The sequence below is a fragment of the Melanerpes formicivorus genome, unplaced genomic scaffold (assembly GCF_026170545.1).
Source record: "Melanerpes formicivorus ecotype bairdi unplaced genomic scaffold, bMelFor1.0.p_v2 SCAF_17, whole genome shotgun sequence".
NCBI classification, from domain to species: Eukaryota; Metazoa; Chordata; class Aves; order Piciformes; family Picidae; genus Melanerpes; species Melanerpes formicivorus.
The window spans coordinates 15,579,108-15,593,334 of NW_027142369.1; the positions used below are offsets into that span (position 1 = coordinate 15,579,108).

At 46.2% G+C, this 14,227-nt stretch overlaps 1 protein-coding gene across 1 annotated transcript; it reads right to left on the reverse strand.

Moving 5' to 3' along the window:
* Positions 1–3,820: 3,820 nt before the first annotated feature.
* Positions 3,821–14,007, reverse strand: TMX1 (thioredoxin related transmembrane protein 1). Its single transcript, XM_068149100.1, has 8 exons — positions 13,822–14,007; positions 13,580–13,695; positions 12,489–12,534; positions 11,846–11,974; positions 10,469–10,514; positions 10,279–10,380; positions 8,457–8,526; positions 3,821–6,923 (listed from the first exon to the last, which is right to left on the reverse strand). The coding sequence occupies exons 1-8, from the start codon at positions 13,962–13,964 to the stop codon at positions 6,742–6,744; spliced, it is 834 nt and encodes a 277-aa protein (XP_068005201.1). The 5' UTR covers positions 13,965–14,007; the 3' UTR covers positions 3,821–6,741.
* Positions 14,008–14,227: the final 220 nt, after the last annotated feature.

Consider the following 14,227-nt stretch of genomic DNA (forward strand, 5'->3'; position numbering starts at 1 on the left):
GGCAACAAAGCTGGGGAGGAGTTTGGAGAACAAGCCCCATGAGGAGAGACTGAGGGAGCTGGGGCTGCTTAGCCTGGAGAAGAGGAGGTTCAGGGGAGATCTTATTGCTATCTACAACTCCCTGAAGGGAGGTTGTAGCCAGGTGGGGGTTGGTCTCTTCTCCCAGGCAACCAGCACCAGAACAAGAGGACATAGTCTCAAGCTGCACCAGGGGAGGTTTAGGCTGAATGCTAGGAAGACATTCTTCACAGACAGAGTGATTGGCCATTGGAATGTGCTGCCCACGGAGGTTCTGGAGTCACCGTCACTGGAGGTGTTTAGGAAGAGAGTGGATGGGGTGCTTGGCACCATGGTTTACTTGATTAGATAGGGTTGGATGATGGGTTAGACTTGATAATCGCAAAGGTCTCTTCCAACCTGGTCAGTGCTATGCTATGCTATGCTATGCTATGCTATACTATTCTAACACAGGTCCAAGCAATCTTTCTGTAGAATCACCATGTTGCCACCAAGTGGTCAAGTGGCTCCTTTTGCTTGCTCTCCTTTTGGCCATGCATCTTCTTCCCCAACTCTCTGGAGTACAGGTAGAGCAGCCCTTTGGGGGATGTACCTCAAAGCCTTTAAAATAAAAAAATATGGATTAAAAGAATTATCTTTTAAATTATATGTACATACCCAGAGTGGGGCAGACCTCAGGTTGGAGCCTTTGAGGTTCTTCAAGGAGCAGGAGGCACATTAAATTGTGGTCAACTACCAAATTACAGTAGAAAAAAAGCAAAGAGTGAAGGCCTTGAGCTCCTCCTGAGACAGAGGAGCCCCATCTAGCCTGCAGGCAGATCCAGCCCCAGTCTCACCAGCAGCTGGAAGCCTCCTCACAGGCCACATCCAGCTTCTGGGTTTCCTGGGTGTACAGAAGACAAATGAGGTGCTTTCAAAAGTGACTGTAGGGCATTAGGATGTCATGGACAAGCTGAGGGACTTCAGTCAGCACATCCTGTAAAAACAATGGCAAAAAAAGATGTTTCTATTATGCCCCTGATGGGGTGCTGTGCTGGCAGCCTCCTCCAGTCCAACGAGGTCTCACTACACCACCCCATGGCGGGTTGAGTTTCAGTCATTTCTGCAGGACTTCAGTAGATCCTCAAGACAAATAACTCTTCCCCCGGGGACTGACAGCTCCTGGCAGGGTTTGCTCTTCCTCTCTCTCGTGCTTAAGAAAACACACAGAACCTCCAAGACGAAGACCGATCTCACTCAGGGGGAGCTTGGGTGGCTTCAGAAATTGCTCCTTGCTGACAAGGTTGGACCAGAAAAGTCCTTACTGTTTATTCCAACCTGGCATTCTGTGATGCTGACAACTGGCTGGAGCCTCAGCAGATCTGGAAGGGGATGTATCATCCACATCTGAATGGATCATCATTGCCAGGTGATGAATCAAACCAGACAGCTTTCAGAAGCCTGTCACAATGCTGCTTACCATGACCATCAGATTGGCTAGGAACTACTGTGTTTAAAAATACATCTCAGCAGACACTGAGCACAGATTCTTCTCCCTGAGCAAGAGGCATTTTGGAAATGTCTGGATTTTATTCATCTTCACACAAGCTTTCATTGATCAGCTCTTGTGTTGTGGCATCACCACTTATCCTAGTTTGGGCTAGCACAGAACTGATTCTGGTCACTGCTGTGACTTCCCAGCTCAGTCTCTCCTCAGGGAGGCACTTTCTGAAGTTCAGGGCAGGCTTGCACAGCCAGGAGATGCTTCTAACAGGGAGAAGTTCATGTGGAGAGCTCCTGCTAAGGGCTGGGCTGCACAAAGGCTCTGCCTGAGACTTGCTCCTATGCACACCAAGGGCACTGCCACAGCTTGTGTCCCACCTTGGGGGGGGCAGGAAGTCAGAGGTGGCACCTGTGGGGAGGAGCAGCCAGAACAGGTGACCCTCAGCTGCCTACCAATTGCATTTGACAGACATCATCTTCAGGAGCAAGCTGAGGGATCAGCAGGGTCAAACCTCCTCTTCAGTGGAGTCTGCCCCTTCTGACTTCCATCCCAGTCCATGAGTTCCTGAATCCAGTTCCAGAATCCATCTCCTGAAACCAGTTCCTGTCTACTACTGGATCCAGTCTGGCACTTACCCAGTGCCTGCCCCCAGTATCAGTGGTGCCATCACTGTCACTAGGGGTTGGCCTTTGGTTTGTGTCTTTTTGCTCCATATGACTGCTCTTCTTTTCATCACAGCTGGTTGAGTTTCTTTCCCACCCTATTAGTCTTTTCCCCTTCTTCCCTTTGTGGAGAGGGGTTCACAGAGCCTCTGTCACTTGTCTGGTGGCCAGCCCAGCCCTGACCCTTGACAAGGAGTAACCACTCCACATACCATGGATGTTAAAGATTCAGAGTCTTCCTGAGAAATACCAGGAACAGGAAAGACCTTGAGGTCTATGCTCAGCAAATCTTAAGGGCTCCAGAAGGAAACAGAGCCAACAACTGTTATCCTTAATGATAAGCTTGCATTAATTCTCATCTAGCATTTTTAAAACTCCTCAAAATAAGAGAAATTAAACTTAAAAGTAAACCTTTTCAAGAGACACCCAGAATCACAGAAACATTCAGGTTGGAAAAAACCCTCCAAGGATCACCAAGTCCAACCAATAACCCAACTCTACGAGGTTCACCCCAAAACCGTATCCCCAAGCACCAGCTCTAAATGACCTTTAAACACATCCAGGGTTGGTGACTCAGAGCAATGAGGTCTCCCCTCAGCCTCCTCTTTTCCAAGCTAAACAGCCCCAGAAGATTTCACTGGAATCTTTTCCCCATGATGATGTTGACAGGTAGCTCAGAAGCTGCAGTCATTTCGAAAGCAGCAACCATTAACACCATTACCCTGCAATATATGCCTGACATCCCTTCTGGATCTTGTGGTAGGCAAGGTACTGCTTTGGGAAAGCATCTTGTTTAGGAAGGTGGAGAATGCCTGGAAGTGTTTCAAATACGACTGGATGAGGCACTTAGTGCCATGGTTTAGGGGATTAGATGGTGTTGGGTGAAAGGTTCAACTTGACAGACTCAAAGCTCTTTTCCAACCTGGTTAGTTCTGTATGACTATAGAAGAAAGGAAATCCCAGGCTATAGCATTACCAGAAACTGAGTTCTAGGGGCTTTTTGGAAGGCTGGATTTTGCATACAAGAGGTTAAGGTCAAATAAGACAGAGACAGATTTTTGGACAGGGCCTGTTGTGACAAGGGTTGACAGGGTTAAACTAAGAGGGAGATTCAGAGTAGAGAGAAGCAAGAAATGTTTCACACTGAGGGTGGTGAGACCCTGTCCCAGTTTGCCCAGGGAGATGGTAGACACCCCTCAACCCTACAACCATTCCAGATCAGGTTGTTAGGGGCTCTGATCAACCTGCTCTAGTCAGATGTCCCTGCTGACAGCTGGGGGTTAGGACTAGATGAACTTTAAAGGTCCCTTCCACCTCAAACCACCCTCCATTCCCTGAAATAGTTTTGTTATAGCTACAGTGTTACAAGAAAATAGCTGCAGTTGTTTCATTTGTAAACAACAGGCTACTGTCTTACAAAAAGAAGGAGCTGCATTTAGATTAGACAGCAGGAAGAAATTCTTCCCCCTGAGAGTAGTGAGGCTCTGAAATAGGTTGCTCAGAAAAGCTGTGGAGACTCCAAGCCTGAAAGTGTTCACAGCCATGTTGGATGGAGCCTTGAGCAACCATGGTGGGGGGGTCTGGAACTAGATGATCCTCAAGGCCCCTTCCAACCCAAACCATTCCATTATTCTATGAAGAAGACACAAACACAGGATTCCAAAGCAGGTGGTTATTTTTTACTTGAAGACTCTCTGAAACATTTAAAAAAAAAAAAAGAAAATAGTATCATTACAGTTGATTAACTCCTTTTGGAATGAAAGTGGACATGCTTGGTCAGGGCGCTGATAGGAAAAGGACAGTCTGACTCGTACAAAACTGGTATTCAAGCATCATCAATACACACAAAGGACAGGCTCTTAACACATTCATTGTATCACAACCCTCACTCAGCCTCAGCAAACATCTTTGGAATACAGAATTAAAAAAAACCCAAACTACCAGAACCTTAAATCTTCACAGGAGGACCCCAAACCATCGTTACAAATCGGGTAATTTACACAGACCAAAACGCTTGTGGGCTGCTCATGGATCGGCAAAATAAAACTTTGAAGTGACACCGAGCACAAGCCTGGCCCAGGGGCTGGATTCCAGAAACTGGGAACAAAAAGAGGCTAAATCATGGGGTGGTTGTGGAATTTGGTTCCTTGCCTCAAGCAGGGAGGAGGTAAGAAAAGGTGGGCGTGAAGAAAGCGAGGTAAGTTAGTGCTAGGAGTTGCTCAAGCAGGGATCTAAGTACAGCAAGGAATAAAGAAAAAGCTTGTTTCTTCTTCTAAAACAAAAAAGTGTTTGTTCTGTGCTCTCTATATTGCACAAAGAGTTCAAAAGTAACTGAAAACTTAGAAAACTCTGTATTTATAACAGCTACAGATAAATATATTCCACAGTTACCCCAGACAGCTCAGCTTTTAAAACAGCTCAGCACACAACAGCATTTCTGCTTCCCCTCTCTCCTGAAGCCCTCTCCAAACTAACAAGCTACACCATTTGTCAAAGCAGCTTTGCTCCTTCTCCTTAGGACATCACAGATTTATTGCTTTGTTTCACTAGTGACAAAGGTTAAGAGCTAAACTTGTAGAGAATTTAAGGCAAGTCCCACAAGACCAACACTTGAAGGGCATTTACAGCACACAGTGGGCTTCATTCCAACTCTGGGAAAAAGTTTGATAGTTTAAAATCATAAGAACACTCAGATTTCAGCCAGAAAGATCCTTTCAAGTATCAGTTTTTTTAGTCCTAATATAACCCAGCACTGAAGTTGTAGCTCATTTCAGAGCAGCAGCACTCAGAGTAAGGAAGTCAAAGGACAAAGCTCCAGGTCATCCTACGTAATTCATTCTTACCCAAGCACTTGTGGGAAGATTCACTCTCAAATGTGGATAGGTGAAACATTTTCCATCCATAACCTGGTAAATTATGATCTATCAGAGACTTAAAATGCACCTCAGAAAGAAGCAGTCACAACTGACAAAGACCATGGTGGATTCTTAGTATCCTTACAAGCTGATTTCACCTGCAACAGCTCTGAGTATTGTTTTTCCCAGTAATTCCTTCATATCCTACAAGATGCATTATTAGCTCCTCATCTGATGCTCTGTCTGCATAATCACTAGGAGAGCCTGGCTTTAGGAAATGAAAACATCATCAAGACCATGTCTATGTTTGTGGTCTTAATTACTCATGATCGTGTTTACTATGGACACAGATTTATCAACTGCCAGCCCTGCAAAACTACTCAGATTAACAAGTTAAAAAAAAACAACAAAAAACCAGCACAAAAGAGCCAAAACCTACAAAATAAAAACCCCAAACAACCCAAACACAAAAAACAACAAGAAGAGGCTTGTCAAAAGCCCTAAATGTGCTCAGCTTTAGGCTGACCCTTCCCTGGCAAATCCTTCTTGAATGAACTGAAGGAATATGGAAAATTGTTGTCAAATGATGCAGGGTAACAACAGTCCCAGTGTGCATCCTTTTTATTTCTACCCAGATCCCACAGAGGACACAGCAGACTCCAAGGGTTTGTAAAGGAAGATTCAGGGTGTATTCTTTCCAGATAGTTTGTGAAAACAGAAAATTGACTTTCTATAAAAGAAATGAAGAGGCATTTCACCCTCAAAGCAGGTACAGCCTGGCTGGAGTTGCAGTAAAATCTGACTGAAGAGAAATTACTGATGATGTATGAAAAATGAGCAGAGTCCTACTGCCATGAAGCAGAATAAATGGGTCTGAAGTCAGCAGAGAACCCTGTGTGTAAACTATTCCCATTGGAGTCATGGAGGCAAACAAGATCTCACGGTGCTATTGATTGCTGTTGATTTTTGTTTGGTTGGGGTTTTTTCCCCCCCTAGAGAATTGCTTCACCAAGTCTTCTGAAACCTTCCCTGAACAAAAATCAATGCAAAGAGCAGGTTTCTGGTCAGCCAGAGAATCGACACCACATGAAGCACTTGTGGGAACTTCCACCTGGGAGGATGGCCAAGACAAGCTCTCTATTTTTTTGTCCATATGGCAGCTTCTGCTCCTCTAAATGAAGACAGCAACTTTCACCTCTGTGAAAGGACTGGGGGGTTGTAGCACTCATTGTCACAGCAGAAAGCAGTTTTTAATCACACCAAAAGCATGGAGTGTGTCCTATAACTGAAGGAATTTCCACCCCCCCCTCAGCATTTCTTCCAAGCACAGCTAGGTAAAAGTTATACTGAGAAACCTTTCTGAATGCTTTACCAGCACAAGGTTAGAGCATTTTCCTTGTTAACGTTCCCTAAACACTGGTTTACATCCTGTTAAAAAAACCAACCAAACAAAAAAAAAATCCCTATGGAATAAGTTGTTCAAGAAGCTACATCATTTACTTCTTGGCACTTCTCTGCACACAGCCAGGAGAAGTTCCAGCCATTTGCAACAGCATGGTTTAAGTTTGGAATACCTGAATCCTGCTTTTCTTGCCTGTGTCCTGAATTCATGATTGCATCTACATCACCATGACAGGAGTTGCTCTTCTCTTCAAGCCAAAGGATTTTATCTACCTCCTTTTGAGTTGGTGACTCAAAACACTAATTCTATGTGCAAACACAGCTAAGATTTATCTGCTGCTGCAGCAGCAGCATTCACTGGGCGCTGCCTGACAGTGTTCGGTGATGAGTTTCTGTCGGACACTTCTTTACCCTCTGCTTCATCATCTGAGAGGTCTTCTTCATCTGCTTCCTGCTCTTCATCCAGCTTTTTCAGCAGCTGAGCTGACTCTGGAGCTAGCTTTCCTTAAGGAGAGAGGGCAACATGCACATACAAATTAATACCATTACCATGGGAAATACTGTTTTTAGCCTAAATTTACTTTTGGTTGGAAAAGACCTTTAAGATCGTTGAGTTTGACTATCACATAACGCTGCTAAACCTGGTGCTAAACCATGTCCCTCAGCATCAGTGACTGCCCAGTGGAATGGGCTGCCCAGGGAGGTGGTGGAGTCACCATCCCTAGAGGTGTTTAGGAAGAGACTGAATGGGCTGCTTGGTGCCATGGTTTAGTTGATCAGATAGTGTTGGATGATAGGCTGGACTCCATGATCTCAAAGGTCTCTTCCAACCTGGTTAATTCTATTCTATCACATCTACAGAGCTCTGAAATTCCTCCAGGGATGGGGACTCCACCACTGCTCTGAGCAGCCTCTTCCAGAGTTTGACAACCCTTCTGGGGAAGACATTTTTCCTAATGTCCAAGCTAAACCTCCCCTGGTGCAACGTGAGGCTGTTTCCTCTTGTCCTATCAACTTGTTACCTGAGAGAAGAGACCAAGACCCACCTGGCTCCAACCTCCTTTCAGGGAGTTGCAGACAGTGATAAGGTCTCCCCTCAGCCTCCTTTTCTTCAGGCTGAACAACCCCAGGTCTCTCAGCTGCTCCTCACCAGACCTATTTCCAGACCCTTCACCACCTTCTCTGGACATGCTCAAGCACCTCAATGCCCTTCTTGGAGCGAGGGGCCCAAAACTGAACCCAGTGTTTGAGGTGTGGACTCACCAGTGCTGAGAACAGAAGCTAGCACAGAATTTTAATGTATTTACTCCAGGCAGCACTTTGCAGTATCAGTCACTTAAGCTGCCACCTGAGGTAGAACTGTCACTGCCATGAAGTTACCCCAGGCCAAGGATTAACAGATCACACACCACAAAGACAAGGGCACATAAAACCTCCTCCAGCTTTGAAATAGAAATGAGTCAGGTTCCTCAAAAAAGAGCATTCAAATGTTCTTCCATGAGTTTTTAGGATTACCTTTAAAAACTTCCAGAGGCTAACCCCAAACTGAATCATTTATTATCCACAGAAATGGAAATTCCCTTTAAATCCTCATTTTCCCCCAACCAAGCAACACAGAGAGCTCCACTCCAAACTTCATCTCCCTGCAGATGTGGATTTTCATCTCTTGCAGGTATGAAAATGCTGCAAAAATCCCCAAAATTCTATCTCCTCAGAAAGTGGCTTTAGCTAAATACAAAATACAAACCCACTTTAAAGCCTAAGGGCAAACAGCTGCAGGTGAAGCAAAGCATCCCTCTTCCACACATTAAACAAACTCCTGCACTGTATTTATAAACACTTCTGAATATCCTGCTCTACAGACACTCACTGTTCTCTGTTTAATCTTTCCATCACTTTTGCAGTCTGTTTGTTTGAGTCATTATTTCTGTGCGTGGTGGGGAGGGGGTTTGCCCCAACCCATTACAGCTCTACACCAACATTTATCAAGAACAAATTCCCACTTTCACTGCATTAACAAGTAGACAGTGGACTTACTTGAGTGTGGGTACTGTGGGGGTCTTTGCCTCTTGGATGGGCAGATACAGTCTGCTAAGAAGACCATCATCTGAAACCAAGGAGAGACAAGTTGAAACCACAGACATGCCACATTACACTCACAGAGTCATTCAGATTGGAAGAGAACATTAAGATCATTAAGTCCAATTACTGACCCAGCACTGCCAGGCCACCACTAAACCATGTCCCTCAGCATCACATCTATACAGCTCTGAAATCCCTCCAGGGATGGGGACTCCACCACTGCTCTGAGTAGCCCCTTCCAGAGCTTGACAACCATTCTGAGGAACAAATTTCTACTAGTGTCCAACCTAAACCTCCCTTGGCACAACTTGAGGCCATTTCTTCATCCTATCACTTGTTACCTGGGAGAAGAGACCAATCCCCACCTGGCTCAAAGCTCCTTTTGGGGACTTGTAGAGAGCAAGACTGCATACTCCCTCAGCTTCCTGTTCTCCAGGCTGAACACCCCCAGTTCCCTCAGCTGCTCCTCACCAGACCTGTTCTCCACACCCTCCACCAGCTTTGTTGCCCTTCTCCAGACCTGCTCCAGCACCCTGATGTCCTTCTTGGGGTGAGAAGCTAAAATGAACCCAGTATTCAAGGTGCAGCCTCATTAGTGCCCACTACAAGGTGACAATCTTTGCCTTGGTCCTGCTGGCCACAGTACTGCCCAGCCAGGCCAGGATGCTGGTGGCCTTTTTTGCCACCTGCGCACAAGCTGACTCTTCAGCCAGCTGCCAGTCAACAACCCCACATCCTCTTCCACTGGGCAGTTTCCAGCCACTCTGCCCCAAGCCTGGAGAGTTCATGGTTGGTGAAACCTAAGTATAGCACCCAGCACCTGGCCTTGTTGAAGCTCATCCCACTGGCCTTGATGCACTGATCCAGCATGTCCAGGTCCCTCTCTAGAGCCTCCCAGCCCCCAAGCAGATCAACAATCCAATCCACTTTATAGTGTCATCTCCAAACTCACTGAAGGTGCCCTTGACCCCCTCATCCAGATCACTGATAAAGATATTAAAGAGAACTGGTCCCAGCACTGAGCCCTGGGGAACACCACTGGTGACTGGCTGCCAACTGGAGTTAACCCCATGCCCCACCACCATTTTGGGCCTGGCCATCCAGCCTGTTTTTAACCCAGTGAAGCCCCACCCAGCCAGGAGCAGCCAGTTTCTCCAGGAGGATGTTGTGGGACACAGTGTCAAAGGCTTTAGTAAGTCCAGGTAAACAATATTCATAGCCTTTTTTTCATAAACTAAGCAGGTCATCTTGTCATAGGAGATCAAGCAGGTTCATCAAGCAGGACATGCCCATGCTGGCTGGACCTGCTCATCTGGTTGTCCTGTATATGCCACGTGATGGCACTCAGGATGATCTGCTCCAGGATGTTCCCCAGCACTGAGGCCAGACTGACAGGTCTATAGCTCATCAAAGCCTCCTTCCATCCCTTTCCTGCAGTGATATTTGTTAAACCACCAGTCAGCTGAGATCTCTCCAGTTAGGCATAGCTGCTGATACATGATGGAAAATGGCTTGGTGAGCACTTCACCAGCTACCTCAGTACCCTTGGGTGGATCCCATATAGCTCCATATATCTGTGTGTGTCAAAGACCACTTAAACCACTGACCAGTGCCCCTTGGATTATGGGGGCTTCATTCTGCTCCCCATCCCTGCCTTCTAGCCCAGGATGCTAGGTACCTCAAGAACAGCTGGCTTTACTATTAAAGACTGAGGCAAAGAAGGTGTTGGTGTAATACCCGGTGGCACAAGCCACTCTGTTTCAGGTGCTTCACTTACAAGTCCAAGGATCAGTCCTGAGAACAGAGTTGCCAAGGCAAAAACAGCATAGGAGCCCCACACTGGCATCCCAACATTCTCTGTTAAATACCCATGGCAGTGCTGGAATGAAAGAGAGGAGAACCCTTGTCAGAAGAGCTGAATGCCATGCCTGGTAAGACAAAATCAAAGCAGAGCTCTGAGCACATACCCTGATCCACATGGACAACTGAAACAGAGCCGACATGCTGCTCATCCTGAAACAAAGAGAAGAAAGCAACTGAAGACATCTTTAAGCCAGTCACACACCTACACCTTCTGGTCTGCCCAACTGGTCATTATTTAGTCCCATTCTGAACAACTTTCTGGTCCTGTCTGGTTTCCCTTCTAACTACTTTGATTTTTGTCTTCTGCCATGTCTTTTCCTTCAAGCCACTTTCAATACCACCATCAGCTTGGGTAACATTCCACATCTAGACAGCTACAAATTCACAACCTTCCTTAACTAGCACCTGCTGAAACATGAGTTTCAGTTACTTCTGTTTATCTTCTACTTAGACCAAAAGACTGTGAGAAACCTGCTGGAGAGCTGTCCAAGATACTAAGAAAAAAACCAAGCTACCTGCCAGGGTTTGAGAGATACTGAGGGTACTGGAGCATCTTTACAGTGAGGGGGGTGAGACACTGGAAGAGGCTGCCCAGGGAGATCATGGACGTCCCCTTAGTGGAAGTGTTCAAGACCAAGCTGTATGAGACCTTGAGCAACCTGGAATAGTGGAAGGTGTCCCTGCCCATGGCAGGAAGGTTGGAGCTAGATGATCTTCAAGATCTCTTTCAAGACAAACCATTCTATGAAACTATGAATCTCAGTAAGGAGGAAAGGCTGACAGACCTCAGGCTCTTTAGCCTGCAGAAGAGGAGAGTGAGAGGGGACCTGATCAATAGCTAAAGTGCTGTGTTCAAGAGGACGTGACCTCACTCTTATTATCAGTGGTGTCCAGTTAGAGAACAAGGGGTAATGGCCACAAACTGGAACCCAAGAGGTTCCATGTGAACATGAGGAGAAACTTCTTTGCTGTGAAGGTCCTAGATCAGGCTGCCCAGGGAGGTTGTGGAGTCTCCTTCTCTGGAGAGATTCCAAACTCACCTGGACATTGTAATCCTGGGCAACCTGCTGTGGATGACCCTGCTTTAGCAGGGGGGTTAGAGCAGATGATCTCTAGAAGACCCTTCCAACCCCCTTAAGTCTGTGATACAGTGCAGTATAATTAGGTCAGAGGCCTTTCAGCCATGATTTCCAACTAACAATAAAGAAAAATGAGAAAATTTTGGCTCATTTACCTCAACCAAAGGTGCCCCAAAAATGCTTTATCTCCCACAGATTCTGAAACCACCAGACTGCAAAGGCACCAAGAATTGAAAGCCCTTCAAAGCCACAAAACCAGGAAGAATGCCAAAGAGTATGTTTTGGCCTCAGACTGCTGCTGCACGAGGTGCGGACAAGGAAGGGTCACACCTAAGGACCTGTGGCATGCCCTTCAAGTGTGCCTACATGACAAGTTATTGTAAAGATCATGCTGAAACTTACAGGAAAGAGGAAGGACCAAACCATGATGAAACTGGTTCAATAGATTTCCACTCCTGGTCACTGATGAAATTGATGAAATCAGTTTTAGTTCTTGCACCCTGGTATCTTCTGAACTCTCCATCTTTACAGCTGTAAAAGAAATGAAACCAGCCCTCTGTTTTTAAGCAGTCCAATCATGCAGCATTTCCTCCCAGTCAACATCTTCCTTCCCCTCAATTTGCCTAGCTTTCACTTGTTAATTTTTAGTGCTACTTGGCTTTATTGGCTCTAAAGTGTTTCCAAAATTCCTGACTACCAGCATTTCCTGACTGTACATTCATCTTGGCTAGCTTTAGGTGTTGATCCCATATAAAAAGATAATGATCTTCCTAATGCACTTGCTACATGACTGCATTAAGATCAACCTTCAGAAAGAGGATTGCAAAACAGAAACACCCAGGAAAAGACACAATAAGTAAGGCCTGAAGGGAAACAAAAATATCAACTGGCAATTATGCAAGTTCACAGCAGGTAAGACAGTGGCTGTCTCTGTGTAAAGGAACTCACATGCTTAAAAAGGACAGTGAAGCTCATTTATTTTCCCCCCAAGAGGATTAAAAACTCTCCTCTCCCCTCAAAAGTAAAAAGCTGATTTTGTACTTACTGATAAATGGTGGGAAGGGCTGTTATGATAAATCTTCCACTTAATCCTGTGAGAAAACAATTGATTTCAGAATAGTAGAGCACTTTGTGTAAGAAAATGCAAGAAATGTTATTATCCACCAGGAAATGCTGTTTATACACCAAAGTAAAAATAGATGCTCCCAAAGTATCTGCCTCTAAGTGCAATCAAACACAAATTTGTGGGTATCAAAGTGCTGTACAGTCTAAAAGAAAAGTATATGGACAAAGAGGGAGAAAGTTTCTCTGTAGGGAAAAAGGATATCAAGAATAAAAACAGAGTAAAGGAAAGCTGTTCTATTTGACTATTTTGGCTGTAGCTCTTCAGAGGGAGCAATCTGGTCTAGTGGAAGGTGTTCCTGACAATGCCAGAGATGTTGGAACTAGATAATCTTCAAGGTCCCTTCCAATCCAAACCATTCTATGAATCTGTGAATCTGCAATCTCCAGTGCTTGCAGAGAACAATCCAAGTGAGGCAACTTTCCAAGGTCCTTATGTGATTTTGGAGAAAAGTATCAGCATTGAGAGGCCCTTTTGACAAACCCCACACAAACATCTGGGCAATGCAGAGGAGTGAGCTTCGTCTGAGGGAGACCAGGATGCTTGCACTCCCTTGAACTCCTACAGGGAAGGTTGAAAGCACATTTTTCCTCTAAGATACTTTAAAAGTAAGGCTGAAAATCTCCTTGAAAGCCTCAAAAATCACTCTATAAATTTATCTCGTTCTCTTTATGTTTCATAGAAATGTTTCACAGTATCACCAAGGTTGGAAGAGACCTCAAAGATCATCGAGTCCAACCTGTCACCACAGACCTCATGACTAGACCAAGGCACCAAGTGCCACGTACAATCCCCTCTTGAACACCTCCAGGGACGGATCTGTTAAGAAGGATTAGATTGCTTAGTCTAGATACAGCAATCTGCCTTCACTAAAGATCAGCAGAAGATCTTTACGGTTTCCTATTAATTCTGCGTATTCCTACAAGCACATACATTGGCAGTGAAGGCTTTCCCCGAGGTCTCAGGAGCCCAAATTCCCAAGGAGGACACAACTGTTCCTAGCAGACACTCACCCGGCTGCTCCGTGACATCCACTTTGGCGATGTTCACTTCCAGGTCTTCGCCCCACTCAGCAAACTTCTCCCACTCTGGCTGCAGATTCTGGCAGGCAGGACACCAAGGGGCGTAGCTAGGATCAACACAAGACTATCACTGAATCGCTCATTCCCCGTGGCCTCAGATCTGGCCGCCGAGACACCCACTCCCTCCCAACCCGCCGGGCCCCGGCATCCCGAGCGATTCCCCATCGACTCACAACTCCACCATCCACTCGCCCTGCAGCAGCTCCCGCCACATGTCGTCCGACAGCACCTTCACCGGGCTCTGCCTCCCCAGCGCGACCGCGCCGGCCACCAGCGCCAGGCAGATCAGAACCCAGATCTGTCCGGCGGCCGCCATCTTGTGCCGCCGCGCCGGGCGCGCTTCCGTCTTCCTACGCACGTCACCGTGGGCACCGTCTCGCGGAACTGCGCATGCGCCAGGTGGGGTCATAGTCTTCTCCATTGGGCGGGCTTAGGGCCAGCGCCCTAAGAAATAGAAATAGGGCCTATAGAAAGCTGTGAAAGATGACAGACATATGGATCGGCCAATAGGAGGCGCGGATTCATCCTCACAAGGCGCTATCCTCCCCCTGCCGTGAGGCTTTGAAGGAGTGTGGGGCA

Coding starts and splice junctions, on each gene's coding strand:
- TMX1 (XM_068149100.1), bottom strand. CDS start 13,964: ATGGCGGCCGCCGGACAGATCTGGGTTCTGATCTGCCTGGCGCTGGTG. Junction 10,515..11,845: donor TTTGGTCCTTCCTCTTTCCT/GTAAGTTTCAGC, acceptor TCTTTGTTTCAG/GATGAGCAGCATGTCGGCTC. Junction 6,924..8,456: donor CCCACAGTACCCACACTCAA/GTAAGTCCACTG, acceptor TCTCTCCTTAAG/GAAAGCTAGCTCCAGAGTCA.